Source organism: Eurosta solidaginis, chromosome 1 (genome assembly GCF_040869045.1).
Source record: "Eurosta solidaginis isolate ZX-2024a chromosome 1, ASM4086904v1, whole genome shotgun sequence".
Classification (NCBI taxonomy): domain Eukaryota; kingdom Metazoa; phylum Arthropoda; class Insecta; order Diptera; family Tephritidae; genus Eurosta; species Eurosta solidaginis.
This window is the reverse complement of record NC_090319.1, coordinates 33243188-33259189: the sequence shown is the minus strand read 5'-3', so window position 1 is coordinate 33259189 and position 16002 is coordinate 33243188. Positions and strand designations below refer to the sequence as shown.

General features: G+C 36.0%; 1 protein-coding gene and 1 long non-coding RNA gene across 4 annotated transcripts in view; one reads left to right on the top strand and one right to left on the bottom strand.

Moving 5' to 3' along the window:
• LOC137251148 (uncharacterized) overlaps positions 1–16002 on the bottom strand; it is a 109938-nt gene that overhangs the window by 92029 nt on the left and 1907 nt on the right. Inside the window, exon 2 of one of the 3 annotated variants that reach the window (XR_010953170.1) lies at positions 4256–4899. The exons of the other annotated variants lie outside the window; for them this stretch is intronic. This is a non-coding gene — a long non-coding RNA (uncharacterized lncRNA). The remainder of the gene's footprint in view (positions 1–4255; positions 4900–16002) is intronic. 3 annotated transcript variants of the gene reach the window in all.
• Positions 12779–15801, top strand: E(var)3-9 (Enhancer of variegation 3-9). Its single transcript, XM_067785266.1, has 4 exons — positions 12779–13085; positions 13161–13989; positions 14093–14170; positions 15075–15801. Exons 1-4 carry the CDS (start codon positions 12924–12926, stop codon positions 15716–15718), a joined length of 1713 nt encoding a protein of 570 aa, XP_067641367.1. The 5' UTR covers positions 12779–12923; the 3' UTR covers positions 15719–15801.

Sequence of the window (16002 nt, the reverse complement as noted above, 5' to 3'; positions counted from 1 at the left end):
TCATGGAAAAATTTCTGTGCGGGCATAGTGTTCCTGGCAAGCAACTGGGATGGTGGAGGAAAGTCCTAGTAAGGGGAAACATAGTCTAGGGACTAATAAAGAAAGAGAAAGGAGAATTATCACGTAATAGGGGGAAGTCCCTTAAGATACTTCTCGAAACACGTTTCCTATCAGGAGTTGTTCCAGAAGAGCCAACAGACAGAACTCACACTTCGATCACGGAGCGGGTAGTGCCGAGCTTGGTGCCCGATTTTAAGATCGAATGGGCGGTGAAGACTTCCTCTAAGTTTAAACCGCCGGGCCAAGGTGCTATATTCCCAACCATGCTACAAATTTCAAGTAGAGCGGTCGTGGAATGGCTTAAAATAGTATTTCATGGGTACATAGGACTGAACCATGGTCCGCATTATTGGAAAACTGCTCTTGTAGTCTCATTTTCTGTGGATACATTTGAAACACAAATAAGCAATTCATGGCACTTCAATTTCTTAACCGCGAACAAAAAACAAACCTTTCTCCATTCGTGACAGCTTCTCCCTGTCAGCAGAAAATGTGGAAACCGAAGAAAATTGTTCACAAATGTTTTTGTCGTTACATGTAGCAAGATTTTGGAAGTAAATGAATAAATTTTCTAAGGATTCTGGACAAAGATAAGCCTTTTTTTATTTATTTTAAAAACTCAGTTGAGCAGAGCTCACAGAATATATTAACTTTGATTGGATAACGGTTGGTTGTACAGGTATAAAGGAATCGATATATATATAGACTTCCATACATCAAAATCATCAGTATCGAAAAAAAATTTGATTGAGCCATGTCCGTCCGTCCGTCCGTCCGTTAACACGATAAATTGAGTAAATTTTGAGGTATCTTGATGAAATTTGGCATGTAGGTTCCTGGGCACTCATCTCAGATTGCTATTTAAAATGAACGATATCGGACTATAACCACGCCCACTTTGTCGAAATCGAAAATTTCGAAAAAGTGCGATAATTCATTACCAAAGACGGATAAAGCGATGAAACTTGGTAGGTGAGTTGAACGTATGACGCAGAATAGAAAATTTGTAAAATTTTGGACAATGGGCGTGGCACCGCCCACTTTTAAAAGAAGGTAATTTAGAAGTTTTACAAGCTGTAATTTGGCAGTCGTTGAAGATATCATGATGAAATTTGGCAGGAACGTTACTGATACGACTTAATTGGCGCTTAACCGTCTAAACGGTTATGGCCGTCCAACAAGGCGCGCCAGTCGCTCCTTCGCTCCGCCAACCGGCGCCAATTGGTCACACCAAGGGAGTTTAAATCGTTTTCCACCTGGTCCTTCCAACGGAGTGGGGGCCGTCCTCTACCTCTGCTTCCATAGGCGGGTTCCGATAGAAACAGTTTCTTGGCCGGAGCATCATAATTCATTTGCATAACATGGCCTAGCCAGCGCAGCCGCTGCGTTTTAATTCGCTGGACTATGTTGATGTCTGCGTATAGCTCGTACTAAATATTCTTCGGTACTCGCCACCGCCAACGCGTAGAGGTCCATAAATCTTTCGAAGAACTTTTCTCTCGAACACTCCCAATTCTATATGTATGCTTAATAAAAATTAGCAAAATCGGAGAACGACTACGTCCTCTTAAAAAAAAATTTTTTTTAAGTCAAATTTAAAAAAAAGTTTATATCTTTACAGTATATAAGTAAACTATGTCAACATTCAACTCCAGTAATGATATGGAGCAACAAAATACAAAAATAAAAGAAATTTTCAATATGAGCGTGGCTCCGCCCTTTTTCATTTAATTTGTCTAGGATACTTTTAATGCCATAAGTGGAACAAAAATTTACAAATCTTTGTGAAATTTGGTAGGGGTTAAGATTCTAGGACGATAATGGTTTTCTGTGAAAAAGGGCGAAATCGGTTGAAACCACGCCCAGTTTTTATACACAGTCGATCGTCTGTCCTACCGCTCGGCCGCTAATACGGTAACTTGAGCAAAAATCGATATATCTTTACTAAACTCAGTTCACGTAATTATCTGAACTCACTTTGTATTGGTGTAAAAAATGGCCGAAATCCGACTATGACCACGCCCACTTTTTCGATATCGAAAATTACGAAAAATGAAAAAAAAATGCCATAATTCTATACCAAACATGGTAATTGGATTGGTTTATTGACGCGAAATATAAGTTAAGAAAAAAACTTTGTAAAATGGGTGTGGCACCTTCCATATGAAGTAAAATAAAATGAAAAAGTTCTGCAGGGCGAGATCAAAAGCCCTTGAAATCTTGGCAGGAATACTGTTCGTGGTATTACATATATAAATAAATTAGCGGTACCCGACAGATGATGGTCTGGGTCATCCTGATCCACATTTTGGTCGATATCTCGAAAACGCCTTCACATATACAACTACCACCACTCCCTTTTAAAACCCTCATTAATACCTTTAATTTGATACCCATATCGTGCAAACACATTATAGTCACCCCTGGTCCACCTTTATGGCGATATCTCGAAAAGGCGTCCACCTATAAAACTAAAGCCCACTCCCTTTTAAAATACTCATTATAACCTTTCGTTTGATACCCATATTGTAGCAACGCATTCTAGAGTCAACCCTGTCCACCTTTATAACGATATCCGGAAAGGCATCCACCTATAGAACTAAGGCCCACTCCCTTTTAAAATTCTCATTAACACCTTTCATTTGATACCCATATCGTACAAACAAATTCTAGAGTCACCCCTGGTCCACCTTTATGGCGATATCTCGAGAAGGCGTCCACCTATAGAACTAAGGCCCACTCCCTTTTAAAATACTCATTAACACCTTTCATTTGATACCCATATCGTACGAACAAATTCTAGAGTCACACCCCTGGTCCACCTTTATGGCGATATCTCGAAAAGGCGTCCACCTATAGAACTAAGGCCCACTCCCTTTTAAAATACTCATTAACATCTTTCATTTGATACCCATATTGTACAAACGCTTTCTAGAGTCACCCCTGGTCCACCTTTATGGCGATATCTTGAAAAGGCTTCCACCTATAGAACTAAAGCCCACTCCCTTTTAAAACACTCATTAACACCTTTCATTTGATACCCATATTGTACAAACGTATTCTAGAGTCACCCCTGGTCCACCTTTATGGCGATATCTCGAAAAGGCGTCCACCTATAGAACTAAGGCCCACTCCCTTTTAAAATACTCATTAACACCTTTCATTTGATACCCATATCGTACAAACAAATTCTAGTCACCCCTGGTCCACCTTTATGGCGATATCTCGAAAAGGCGTCCACCTATAGAACTAAGGCCCACTCCCTTTTAAAATACTCATTAACACCTTTCATTTGATACCCATATCGTACGAACAAATTCTAGAGTCACCCCTGGTCCACCTTTATGGCGATATCTCGAAAAGGCTTCCACCTATGGAACTAAGGCCCACTCCCTTTTAAAATACTCATTAACACCTTTCATTTGATACCCATATCGTACGAACAAATTCTAGAGTCACCCCTGGTCCACCTTTATGGCGATATCTCGAAAAGGCTTCCACCTATAGAACTAAGGCCCACTCCCTTTTAAAATACTCATTAACACCTTTCATTTGATACCCATATTGTACAAACGTATTCTAGAGTCACCCCTGGTCCACCTTTATGGCGATATCTCGAAAAGGCGTCCACCTATAGAACTAAGGCCAATTCCCTTTTAAAATACTTATTAACACCTTTCATTTGATACCCATATCGTACAAACAAATTCTAGAGTCACCCCTGGTCCACCTTTATGGCGATATCTCGAAAAGGTGTCTACCTATAGAACTAAGGCCCACTCCCTTTTAAAACACTCATTAAGACCTTGGTGCTAATTGGGCGTTCGTTGTATTACGCTGCAGCGTACTGCTGGCCCTGGAGGCGGAGGTGGTGCCGGACGCTGTTCCAAAGGTGGTAGTGTACTTCGTAAACGTAGAGAAAGGGGTTTATCTTCGGATACCAAGGGTTCTCATCACAATTAGTTTAGTGCCGTCTGAATCCGAATCGGAATCACTAGTACTTTCCTCACTAGGTGTGACTGTGAAACGCCGACCTACTTCAACTGGATATTCTATACGTTGAGTTTGTGTCCACACAACACCACCGTTGTAAGGTTTATTACCACCCAAAATAGACGAGTAGAAAAGAGGTTTGTCGGAATGGACTGTGTCGGTACTTTGCGCTACCGACTCTTCCTAGTTTCTGGACATTTACCTGTTTGTTCTTTTAGTAGTTGGGGAATCGGCCTGCAATTCCTCGTTGCCGTCTTTTGGTTCTTCAACAATACTCGCTTGAATACGTGCACAGCCGGAGAGGGTGTTTTGCGATTAGTCGAATATAGTTGGTGATGTGCAGTTGATGTAAGCAATAAAGTTAATGAAGCAGTATCGGTGCTTGACGCCTTTGCTGCAGAAGTTGTGCCAATAGATGTTACACGATCCTTTTGTATAATCGCTGAAGCAAATCACAAATCTTTCCACCAAATTCCAAGAATTAACGAAAGAAACACACGTTCTGTTATTCTAAGCTTTCATAAATTTAGTGATTTTCAAACGACCTTCTCGTTTGTATAACGGCTTCTTCGAGAGTTTTTTTCTTTCTTTTTTCTCTCAATGTCTGAATTGGTTTTTCTTTCGCCGGAAACTCATGGCAATTTTTTTCGCTAGTGATCGCCGGTCTGTTTTTTTCTTGTTTTCGACCGTAACCGTAGACCATAACAGCAGACCGTAACAAAATAAAAATTCCATGTACTTTGTTTTTGTAAATTCGATGGACAAATGTCAAAATCGTACTGCACCGGAAGTTGATGTATCAAATCAAATAAAAAAAGTTTATAATCAGCTGTTCCATGCTGCCACCTTGTATCGTTGTGTTAGATGTTAAAGTTTCAATGTTATAAATTGAATGTAAGTATTATGTTATCAACAGAGTGATGTGAATTGTGTAATTCCAACTAATGTGTTAATGTTTGTTTTGTTTTATGTCATATTTTATGATAAATATACAGTCTCACTGATGAAGATGAAAAAATTTCATCGAAACGCGTAGGAGGAAGAGAAACCTTGTGTTTTGACTTTATTTAATCGGCCGAAAAGCTCCAAATAATTACAATTGTAACATAAAATTGGCCCAAAATAAATATATTAAAAATGTCGAATTGTTGCATAGAAAGAGTCGTATGTGTAAATATGATACGGAATTCAAAAGAGAAGTTGCCGATAAAGCAACAAAACTTTGTGTATGTAACAATGACAAAGAGTTCTGGCATGTAAAGCATATATGACACTACATTATTTTTGCTTGGATTCCAAGCTAAAAAAACTGACGAAACTTTATCGGAACTTCAAAACACAAAAACTATTTCTATCATGAAAAAGCGAGACCACTATTCCCCTAAAATTAGTGAGTTTGACATGTGTTTGTTTATGTTTTACATTTTATTTTTACATTAACACTTTTAACAATAAAAACAATGCAAATAACACGCGAAAATTATTTCGGTCTCTAATGGTTCACTTTTTTTACAAAAATTCGATTTTAAATGTGTATTTGTACACCAAATTTTCAAACTAAAAACAAAATTTTCATGTGTCAGAAAAAAATAAAGAAAAAACGGCCGAATTTAAAAAAAACCTATCGAAATACAAACTGGCTCGTTTGTTTTTAATGATCTAGATTGTATTTTCCTTGTATTTCTTAGTTTTTTGAAATAAAGTTTACACACTTACACCAGTACTGAAGCCGTATTAGGAGGGAGTGCGACAAAAAATTGAAGATAAAATACTAGAAAAAATACACGAAAATAAAATAGTGTTATATAGGTATTAATGAGCTAGATTGTATTTCGTTAGTTTTTTGAAATATAGTTTACACACTTATACCAGTACTGAAGCCGTATTAGGAAGGAGTGCGACAAAAAATTTAAGATAAAATACAAGAAAAAATACACGAAAATATAGTGTCATATAGGTATAACAAAAAAAAATTGTAGGTAAGACCAAGTTTACAAACAAATATTTTTGTTGCTCACTATCCGCAATTTCTCGTTTGGTGTTGCGCATTCCATTTCATGCAACCTTTCTGCATTTCCTTTAAACTTTTTTCTAAACAATTATTTATTCTTTCAAAAACTCAAAATAAAGCACCAAATACTCATTATTTGAAATAAAAATCGAGCAATAATTGTTGAAATGCAAAAAAGTAGGCAATTGAAAAAGAAATATTGAAGAGAAACGAATTTGTGAAAAGAAGAAAGACGACGCAGTCAGTTGCCGAGCACAGGCGACCCGGTACCACTCCACTTTCCTCGTCATCCCCTCTTCTTAAAGTCACGAATTCCAGCACTAAAAGTATTTGCGTGTAAACAACGAGCCACACAACTTTTTGGTTTTAAGGCCGAGTTTACAAATATTTTTGTTGCTCATTTTCGGTAAATTTCTCTTAGGGTGTCACGCACTCCATTTCCTGCACATCGTCGGTAATGAAGGGCGAGCCAATTAAGCTAAGAGTTGTCTTTATGAATCATCTAATTGGTGATATACAAAATTTGTATTCAGCTGATATTTGTTTACATGATTTTGTGGAATATCCTTTGGTGTTTGCATGGCTCAATTATATGGTTGGCTCATCTCATCAGCTGATTTAATTTTTTTCATTTCACTGGTATAGGGATTGTCGAAAGGAGCTGGCAAACGCAAAATGTAACCAACACATTGACAGTAATTTACTGCCGTGGTGGTGAATTTTTCATAAAAAAATAGTTCCACATCACTTAAAGTTATGTTTTTAGTAAATGGATCTAATTTAGTGTATTATTATCAAACAACACACAAGAATTGGAAAGTATGAGGTGAATAAAATGTAACGTTCTAGCGTATGACGATAACAATCTCCCCATAATAAATAAATAGTTACCGATTGACACAGGCCAAATCATGGTTCAACTCATGGCGGAAGCACGGTAACATACCTACTAAAAGTTCTATGTACTTTGTTTTGGTAAATCGATGGACTAATGTCAAAATCGTACTGCACCGGAGGTTGATGTTTCAAATCATATTAAAAAAGTACAAATCAGCCGTCACCGTGCTGCCACCGTGTATAGTTCCGCCATGGTTCAACTATATAGTTGGGTCATATCTACAGCAACAACATACCTTTGTTCAGATTGCCAAAATCTGCGTGTTGATGTTAGGCGAATGGAATGGAAACAAATAAAAAATTTTGCAATTCTCGTGTGTTGTAGGAAACTAATGCGCTAATTAGATGGAATTAGATGGGTCAAATATTTCAAGTGATCTGTCAAAGTTCATATTTTACAAACTTTGTGGATTTGACATTTATCAAACCAAACAAGCACGTTTTTTAATTTATCTGATGTTTTCGTTTTGTTGCTGGTTGCAACGTTATTTACGTTCTCTCAGACAAAATATGCATGTAAAAATATTTCTCCAACAAGCTAATAAAGCTCTGACTTTCGCATTTACCACGACAAGGGTTAAAGTTTTTCGTCGATTTATCAAAATTTACTTTTCAGCCAACTTAGCGCATGGTATAAGTAGACCAGGGTTTGAAATACTGACGAAATTTTACAAATACGAAAACAAAGTGTAAAAAACAAACAACAGGTACCTATTGTTTTGGTTGAAAATGAGCGGCACAAACAAAAAAAGTAAGTATTATTAATTAATTAGTTATTATTGTATAAAAAAAACTTGTATTTTATATTAGAAGATTCAAAAAAGACGACAAGCGCCAAATTCCTCGTGCTTGTTCATGAGCTGGAAGCAAATGTCGATCTGGCCAGAGGAGCACCGGTGCCCAAATAATAGAGCAATAGCTTGATACATTTTTATTATATTTATATCACTATATTTATTTCACTAACTTTATTTTTATTTCACTTATTTTGTAAGCTTTATGGACGTGCGCAAAAACAAAACGTATGTGCACAGAGTTGCAAGTTTGACACTTGATATCGTGTAGTTGACGAACGACGCAAAGCTACACGATAAACGGCAACGTTAGATTCAGAATACCATGAGCATACAATATCGTCCAAGCAGGTATCGTTCGTTGATCGTATCGTTCGCCAAACAGAATGAGGCTGTTAATCGGAAAAACAAATTTAAAAAACAATTAACCCACATGCGAAAACGAGAACAATATTACCCACAAAATATACGAGCGGGACTTATTAGTTGCCGGTTACACAGATATTTGTGTTGCTGTTCATTTGTTGTCAAACTTTGTTTGTTTTTTTTTTTGTAAATTTTTTTAAGGAAATTTTGCTGATTTTGAACAAAAATTCTTATAATTTAATTTATTTAGAAAAAATTGTAACCAAATGTCAAACTGTTGCATGGAAAGAGTCACCGTGTGTAATGGCCACGCCGCAATGAACTTTTTCATATAGTTCAATGCAATTTTATGCATAACGAGTAGATTGCACGTATTTTTATGGAGAACTGCAGATGGAGCGAAACTCACGCAATCTGACATACCAAAAGGGCTGACTACATTCACGACGGCGGTCTAGCCGCAACATCTGTCATATTATTTTTACACATGTTCTTATGAGCGTCGTTATTTTTGACGCGACAGAGCGGCGCGACAGAGCAGCCCGACTATCAATCACGAAAGCCGTTGTAGCCAAATTAAACCTAATTCTAGTTTAGGGAAGCGAGAGTGAGTGGCGTCCTTTTTATTTTGTCTAAAAACTAAAATAGAAGTAAATAACAGATAATAAAAGCTAAAATCATTCTTTTGGATATTTTTTAAACATAATTACTAATTTAATCTAAATTTTTCGCTACTGTTTGCTGTAATTTATATTGGTGGCTGCCACTTTCAAAGTAATCAAGAAGACAATGCTTGGCTACGGTTGTCCAGCTTTGCCTTATTCTGGTTGTGGTCTGTAGACGCCGTGTTGAATGTGATCAGCCCTAATGGTGGCAATCTTCAACTTTTGCTACATGTAAAGCATTAGAAGAATTCGATATTTGCTTTGGCTATGGGTACTTTCACACTTTGTAAGTGAAATTTTTTTCCCACTCTTTGGTACCTTTTCAACGCTTTTCAAAATTAAAAACTGCATTTTATTAAACGAATAAGAGGCAAAATATGTAGCTAAATTTCCTTTATATATACAAACGCAACATCTTGCGTGATTGTGGGCATAAAAGCCAAATTAAACTTCCTTAACCCTAACGCCATAGTCGTAACCATACCCATATCCATAACCATCTCAATGTGATCGATTAATGGTGCCTTAACCTAAAAATCGTGAAAATTTCATAAAAATGATGAAAACGCAAAAAATTACAAACATATTCCACAAAAAATAAGTATCTTAGTCATAAAGTATCCAAAATAATGAAGAAAATCTAAAAAGAGTTATTAAATTCACCAACTCAAATATTTTTAGGTTATGGATATGGCGAGAAACCAAAAACCAATTGATTGGCTATGGCGTTAGCGTTATGGTATGGCACCATTAATCGATTACATTCCTTTCCATAAGGTAGGTTCGATCAGCTGATTTATCTGGTTATGGCTTTATGGTTATAAGTCACCATTAATTCGCCCTTAAGATTGCGCTAAACATAGTACAGGTTTACAAGTATGATATGTATGAGAAGGAAACAATTCCTTTCCCTTTCTAACACACTGCCGTTTGACATTTCGGTCAGTGTCAAACTATTGTGGAACTCAGTGGAACCTGCGTGGAACATGCGTTTGACACTGAACGAAGTGTCAAAATTACCGCGGTTACTGTAGTGGAAAGCGACGCAGGGAAACAAGAAAATGAACGGAATATCAGATATGGGTTGCTGTGATGGTAAATTTTTTTACGAATTATTATGAAAATGTAGTGCACCTATATGGATCCTACAGAAAATTATACAAAAGTCTTGAATTGGGGTATCTGAGGACGCGTAGTTGTTCCAGTATTAAGAATACAAACACGGGTGCTAAGTTTTCTACCCCTTCAAAAGTTCTCCGCGAAAAACAGTTTGAAACCGAGGTCGACTGCAATACCCCGTACAAAAATGTGTAAAGAGAAATGAAAAGACGCGTTTTGTCCTGTTGTCAATAGTCCAAAGGCGAAAAAGTATTCGAATTATTGGAAGCGAGCAAAAACGCGTCTATTAATACCTCCCTCGACGGTTTTGATCGTCTTTTAGCAATCGTGCCCGGTAATAAAGTATCAAAGTTTGTTAATTAAAATTGTCCAAAACAAATGGATTTTAAAGAGAGATGTAATTAAGTGCTCGTTTGAAAGTAAATACGGATATTTCTTTGTAATTTTACGATAAAAATTTTACGCAGTTTTCGTTAGCAGCTACTACACTTTTCTTGGACCTAAGAAGTACAACAGTGCCAAATAGCATCAACCAAAAAACGAACAAGAACAAGCATTTTATCAGGTCAGCGTGGCTGTGTATGTGCGTGCTGCTACATATCCTACTTGTAGACCTGTACTATGGCGCTGAACGCATACATCTGAAAACGGAAATAAATATGACACAACTCCAAAAGAAAAGTGAAAGATAATCAACAACAAAACTTTTTGTGGGTAAACAGCGTACACATAAACACTACCCTGCAATTTGTAGGTAATAAAGTGCAAACGATTAAAGGGCCCATTACTGATACTTAGCATAGACTTGACTTCGCTTGGGAACTGTCACTTACAGTTCTGTTAAATGAACATTGCATGTTACTGATTACTCAAAACTTAGCAACATTAACTATGTAAGTTCTAAGTGACGTTTACATTTTGAGATGCCATTTGTTTGTTTCCATTTCATTTTGACATTTTGTCATACAAATTGACATTTATTTAAAAATAAATTTCAACGCTGATTATGATGGCAGGTTGTATGCGCCAAGTGGAGTATAATCGTGGCTAAGTTGCCAAGTTTACGCCAAGTCAAGTTAAGTCTATGCTATGTATCAGTAATGGGGGCTTTAGTTGGGAACATTGTGAATTTATGCAAGTGGCGAATGCAAAGAGTGTATATTAATAAGAGCCGTCAGAACGCATACTTTGACAAATTACTCGATGTTTTCTCAAGGTAGTCGTTGGTTTTTTTTTTGTCAGTTGTATTTATAAAAACGCCTTCTATACATTTTCGTGGGATATTTGTGTTTATTTTATTGATTGTATTAAAATTAATTAATTAATTCTCTTTCCAAAAATCGTATTATGCAAAGTCACTTCACCGCATAAATATATAGGATGCAGTTAAAGAAAACTAAACAAAACTTCCTTGAGAATCACACTCGACATGACAGGGTTGCTTTGGCAACAACAAAAGTATCGAGTGACGCTTCTTAACAAATTTATACTCTTTGGCGAATGTCTAAAGAAAAATATTCACAATACTAAACAGCCTGGATCACCTGTTAAATCGCTGTTCGATTACTTAAATCATTTGCTCAATGGCGTGTTTCAAGCATTTTTGTAGACGACTCGTATACTGCATTATCTACATATCTTAAAATGTTTGCTTTGTCGGCTGCTCATATTCTCTATTATCTAGATCTTACATATGAACATTAGGGGGACTCATGATAGCATATAAACTTATAAGGTGTAAAATTATATCCATTTACACACGCTGTTATATGAACGCACCTAGTAATACTCTTGATAAACTTGATTGTTTATCAGCTGTATTATTGCCGAACAACATTTTTTGATTGTTATACAAATTAAAAAATGCCAAGACTAAGTGAAAAATCAAAACTAAAACGCCTTTACTTGCTAATGTTGGAGATTTTTGATGAAAATGCCGTCTGTAATGTCTGCAAGGTTGCATTCCTTTGAGTTTACCGCGTTTACACAATGAAATGTGCGCGTAAATTTATACAAATTGTGTAAATGATTTTTCATACAAAATTTGACAGCTCGTGCGTAAACTAGATAAATTTATACGTTTACACACTTTATAAGGCATTTATACGGTTACATGAGTCCCCCTATTATTATATTCTGATTTTCTGTAGACACATTTAAGCATGGCCAATTCATGACACTTCAATTTATTAACCGCGAGGGATCCTCCAATGGGGTGGGATCAAAATTAAATCCATGTTTTGCTTTCTCTTGGTTCCCTTATTTCACAAAAACAAAATTTATTTTAGTTGTGTGTTTGTGCACAAAATTTTCAAACTTAATCACACTGGCTGGTTTGTTTTTAATGAACTAGGTTGTATTTCGTTAGTTCGTTATAGTTTATACACTTACATCAATACGGAAACCGCATTAGGAAGGACGACAAGCAATACAGGAAAAATATAAAAATAATACAAGAAAATAAGAGAACGAAAATCGACACTGATGATGGCACAACGCCGAAACCGGTTTGTCTCAAAACCAAATTTGACAAGGGATGACGGAAAATCGTTCCAATATACATCACAAGAAAATAAAGTAGTCATATATTTATCCTCTTTGATAATATGTAAAATCATGATGGAATAAGAGAAGGTGGCGCATTGCGCATGTAAACATTAGTTCAGCTGTTTTTTATGAGCAATTTTTACGTCATTTTCCTTTAGCTCTTGTCTTTTTCTCTCTTTCTTTCATTCGCTGAAGCAGTCAAATGTGACGTTGATGCGCAGAACGAAGCAATTTTGAACTCATGAATGTACAATCTTCTGTGTGCAATTTGAGATGTAAAATATTTCACATTTATACAAGAATAATGTTGTATCTGTATGCACCATTATGGATACATTATATTCAAAGTTTGTCTGGCAACTCTAAAAATAGTCTGCCTACTAAATTTTTTTTTCGATCGGACAGCTTCTATTGAGAGATTGTAAAGTTAAGGAAGTGCGTTATAAATAATTAAAAAGTTTAAAACTAATCATGGCCGGAAATGGTGATATTATGGATGGTATAGAGCCTTGCCGTACATGTGGTATATTCTATTTAACCGCATCAAATTTTTTGCGAAAGATTTTCGATGCCTCCAACGAAGAGCAAAATTTATCAAACATTCGTACGGAATTATCGGCATGGAGCATTCAGGTATGTGAATGATATCAAAGTGCTAAATTTGTAATGATAGAAAAAAATCAATATTTATTGAAAATTGTATTATAGATAACCCAAGATGATGGATTGCCACAGTACATCTGCACTTGCTGTATTCTTGAATTTCAAAAACTTTTCAAGTTTAGAGAACTTTGTGTTGACTTACAAACGCAATGGCGGCATTTCTATCAGATACGTGAAGAGAATAAAATATTTATTAAAAAGGAACTACCTGATCCAGATGAGAAAAACGGAGAAAATATTACCGATTTTATTTATGTTGATGATTTGAGTGACAATGAATATGCGGATGGTGGTGGCGGCGGCTGCGGTAATTTCACACCATTCAGTATTACACATATTCCCATTAAGGAGGAACCCCAAGAAAATTATGCAATACCAAAAGATGGTTTACTTTCTACAGAAAGAGACACATTTAATGCTCATGAAACATTAGATCAAGTTGAAGCCACTGAAGAAACAAATAATTCAAATGAATTAATGGAAATGAGTAATTTGAATTTAAATGCTCTCACTTCTCCAAAACACCACCAGCTTTTAGATGAAATCCCAAGCGATAATACTTCTATGCAAGTTAATCAAGAAGATTACGCTACAACAATTGAATGCAATTTATGTTTACATGTATCCGCTAATGCGGAAATGCATCGACAACATATGCAGCGCATTCATGAAATTAAAGACATGGATTGTCACATATGTGGTAAGCAATTCAAAAATTCGACTGCTACTCGCCTTAAGTATCACTTGAAATGGCACAGAATAAGTAAGCACATCAAATGTGCTCAATGTGGATTCTTTTGTGATTCCCGCGAGACGCTAAAGGAACATGTAAGAGCTATGCATTCAAAGATTGAGTGTAAAACATGTGGTAAACGTAAGTTTAGAACACATAATCACAATTTTTTTTATTGAATATTTGATGTAGTATACAGCAAAATATCAACTTTTGTTTACTTCATGTTATTATTTTCATACAGGTGTTTTGGGAAAAAAGATGAAAGTTCATATGCGTACTCATGAAGATAGACAATGGCCATGTTCATATTGCAATGACGGTAAATTTCAAAAAGCTATATTTATATCCTTAATAGATAGTATAAATGGTGATATAACTTTATATACTTGTCTATCAGTTATTTATAACACATACACATCCAAAGTATACAAATTAATATTTGAATGTCCGTCTGTGTTTACTATAACTCACATATATTAAGGTATCCCAATGAGTGATCTAAAACTCTCCCATTGTTTAGGTTGAATAGAGGGTCAAATGAGTAATCTGGGATAAGGCAGACAATTGTTTATACTTTTATTTTGGGACGGGTTAATTAATGCCTTAAGTAACTACATACTAATATTAGAGGGAAAAAGTTAAGAGGAGTGCTTATGCGCTTCTTTAGGCAGAGTAGTTGTGACTCGTGTAGACAAAGACGTTCTTGAAAAAAATATTCGCAGCTTCTTGGCCCCGGACCCATTGCGACAGGAACGCAAAAGTAGAAGTTATCAATATCTTTGCCTCGTCAGAACAAATACATGAACGATCTTTGTTTTAAAAATGAAATTAGCAACTGTTTTGTCGCATATCAATTCTCACTTCTCTCGAAAATCATTGCGAGATAACATTATTCCCTCAAAATGTATAAGGCTCTATTAGACTTAGTGTGATTGTCTCTATCTCCGGTTAACGCTTACTGACAGTTTATCTGACCGATATCGTTCGCCGTTATTTGAAAGATATGCGCTCTGTCTGCCAGCGTTGAGTGGACATGGATAAAGAGAAAATAAGTGCAATCTTGAAAATTGTGCAGCATCACACTACAAGAGAGCATAGTCTTAAAGATAAATTAATTAAATATATATGGATTTGTTATACGACTTATATTTTACTGAAAAGCCTTAAGGTGGGCACTTAATTTTATCATTTGTATTTGTATTAATTTTTTTGTTTCTGTTTAGTATTCAGTACAGAAGACTCACTTGAGTCTCATATATGGGAAATACATGCCCAGGAAGACACGCAGCCAATTGCAGTAGCCGCAGAAGAGATTAATACATCTGACAATTTGCAAAAAGCAGAGAAAGAGGAGCCTTTGGCATGTAGTATATGCAATCAATTATCTCCCAATGAACTTGAATTAAATGCTCACATGCTCCAATGTCACGTAATACAAAATGTTACTGAGACTGAAACCTTTGACGCTGCTGAGCCAGAAACTGAAACTCACCAATTCAATTACCAAGATGCAACAGTTTTGCAAACGTCTGTCACAAATTTGGACATTATTAAACAGGACATTACAACTGAAGTCAACGATTCAAATTTAATGCTTATTCAACAACATCAACAGACAAAATCTTTTAACTCTAACAATAATAAAGAGGTAACACAAGTAATTTCTTCTGATGAAGAAGCTGGCGGTAAAAGTGGAAGCCTTAAAGAATATGCCTGTCCCAAATGTCCACAAAAGTTTACAAGTACGGCCGATCTTTGTTGTCATTTCCAAGATCATTTAGAAAAGTCGGAATTTGGTTGCTATTTATGTGGAAAATCATTTAAAATTAAATTCAGCTTAAATAGGCATTTAAAAAGGCATAAATAAATGCCAATTTTTTCCTTCATTCATGTAAATTTTCGCTATTTAAGAAATACCTAAAAAATAAATAAATACTATATGTAAACAAATTTTACTGAGAACAAAGTTTTTAGGGCGGATCGGATCGATATACGGTAACAGTCAGCTCGATTTTGGAGTTGCATTTCAACTTGGTGCCATGACCCTTAGAATGGAAGAGGTGTTAGATAGGCATCCAACCCCACCAAGGTGATGGCATGTCCACTCACATCATCGATTGGGACCAAGGTAGCGGGGGATTCAAGGGGTTG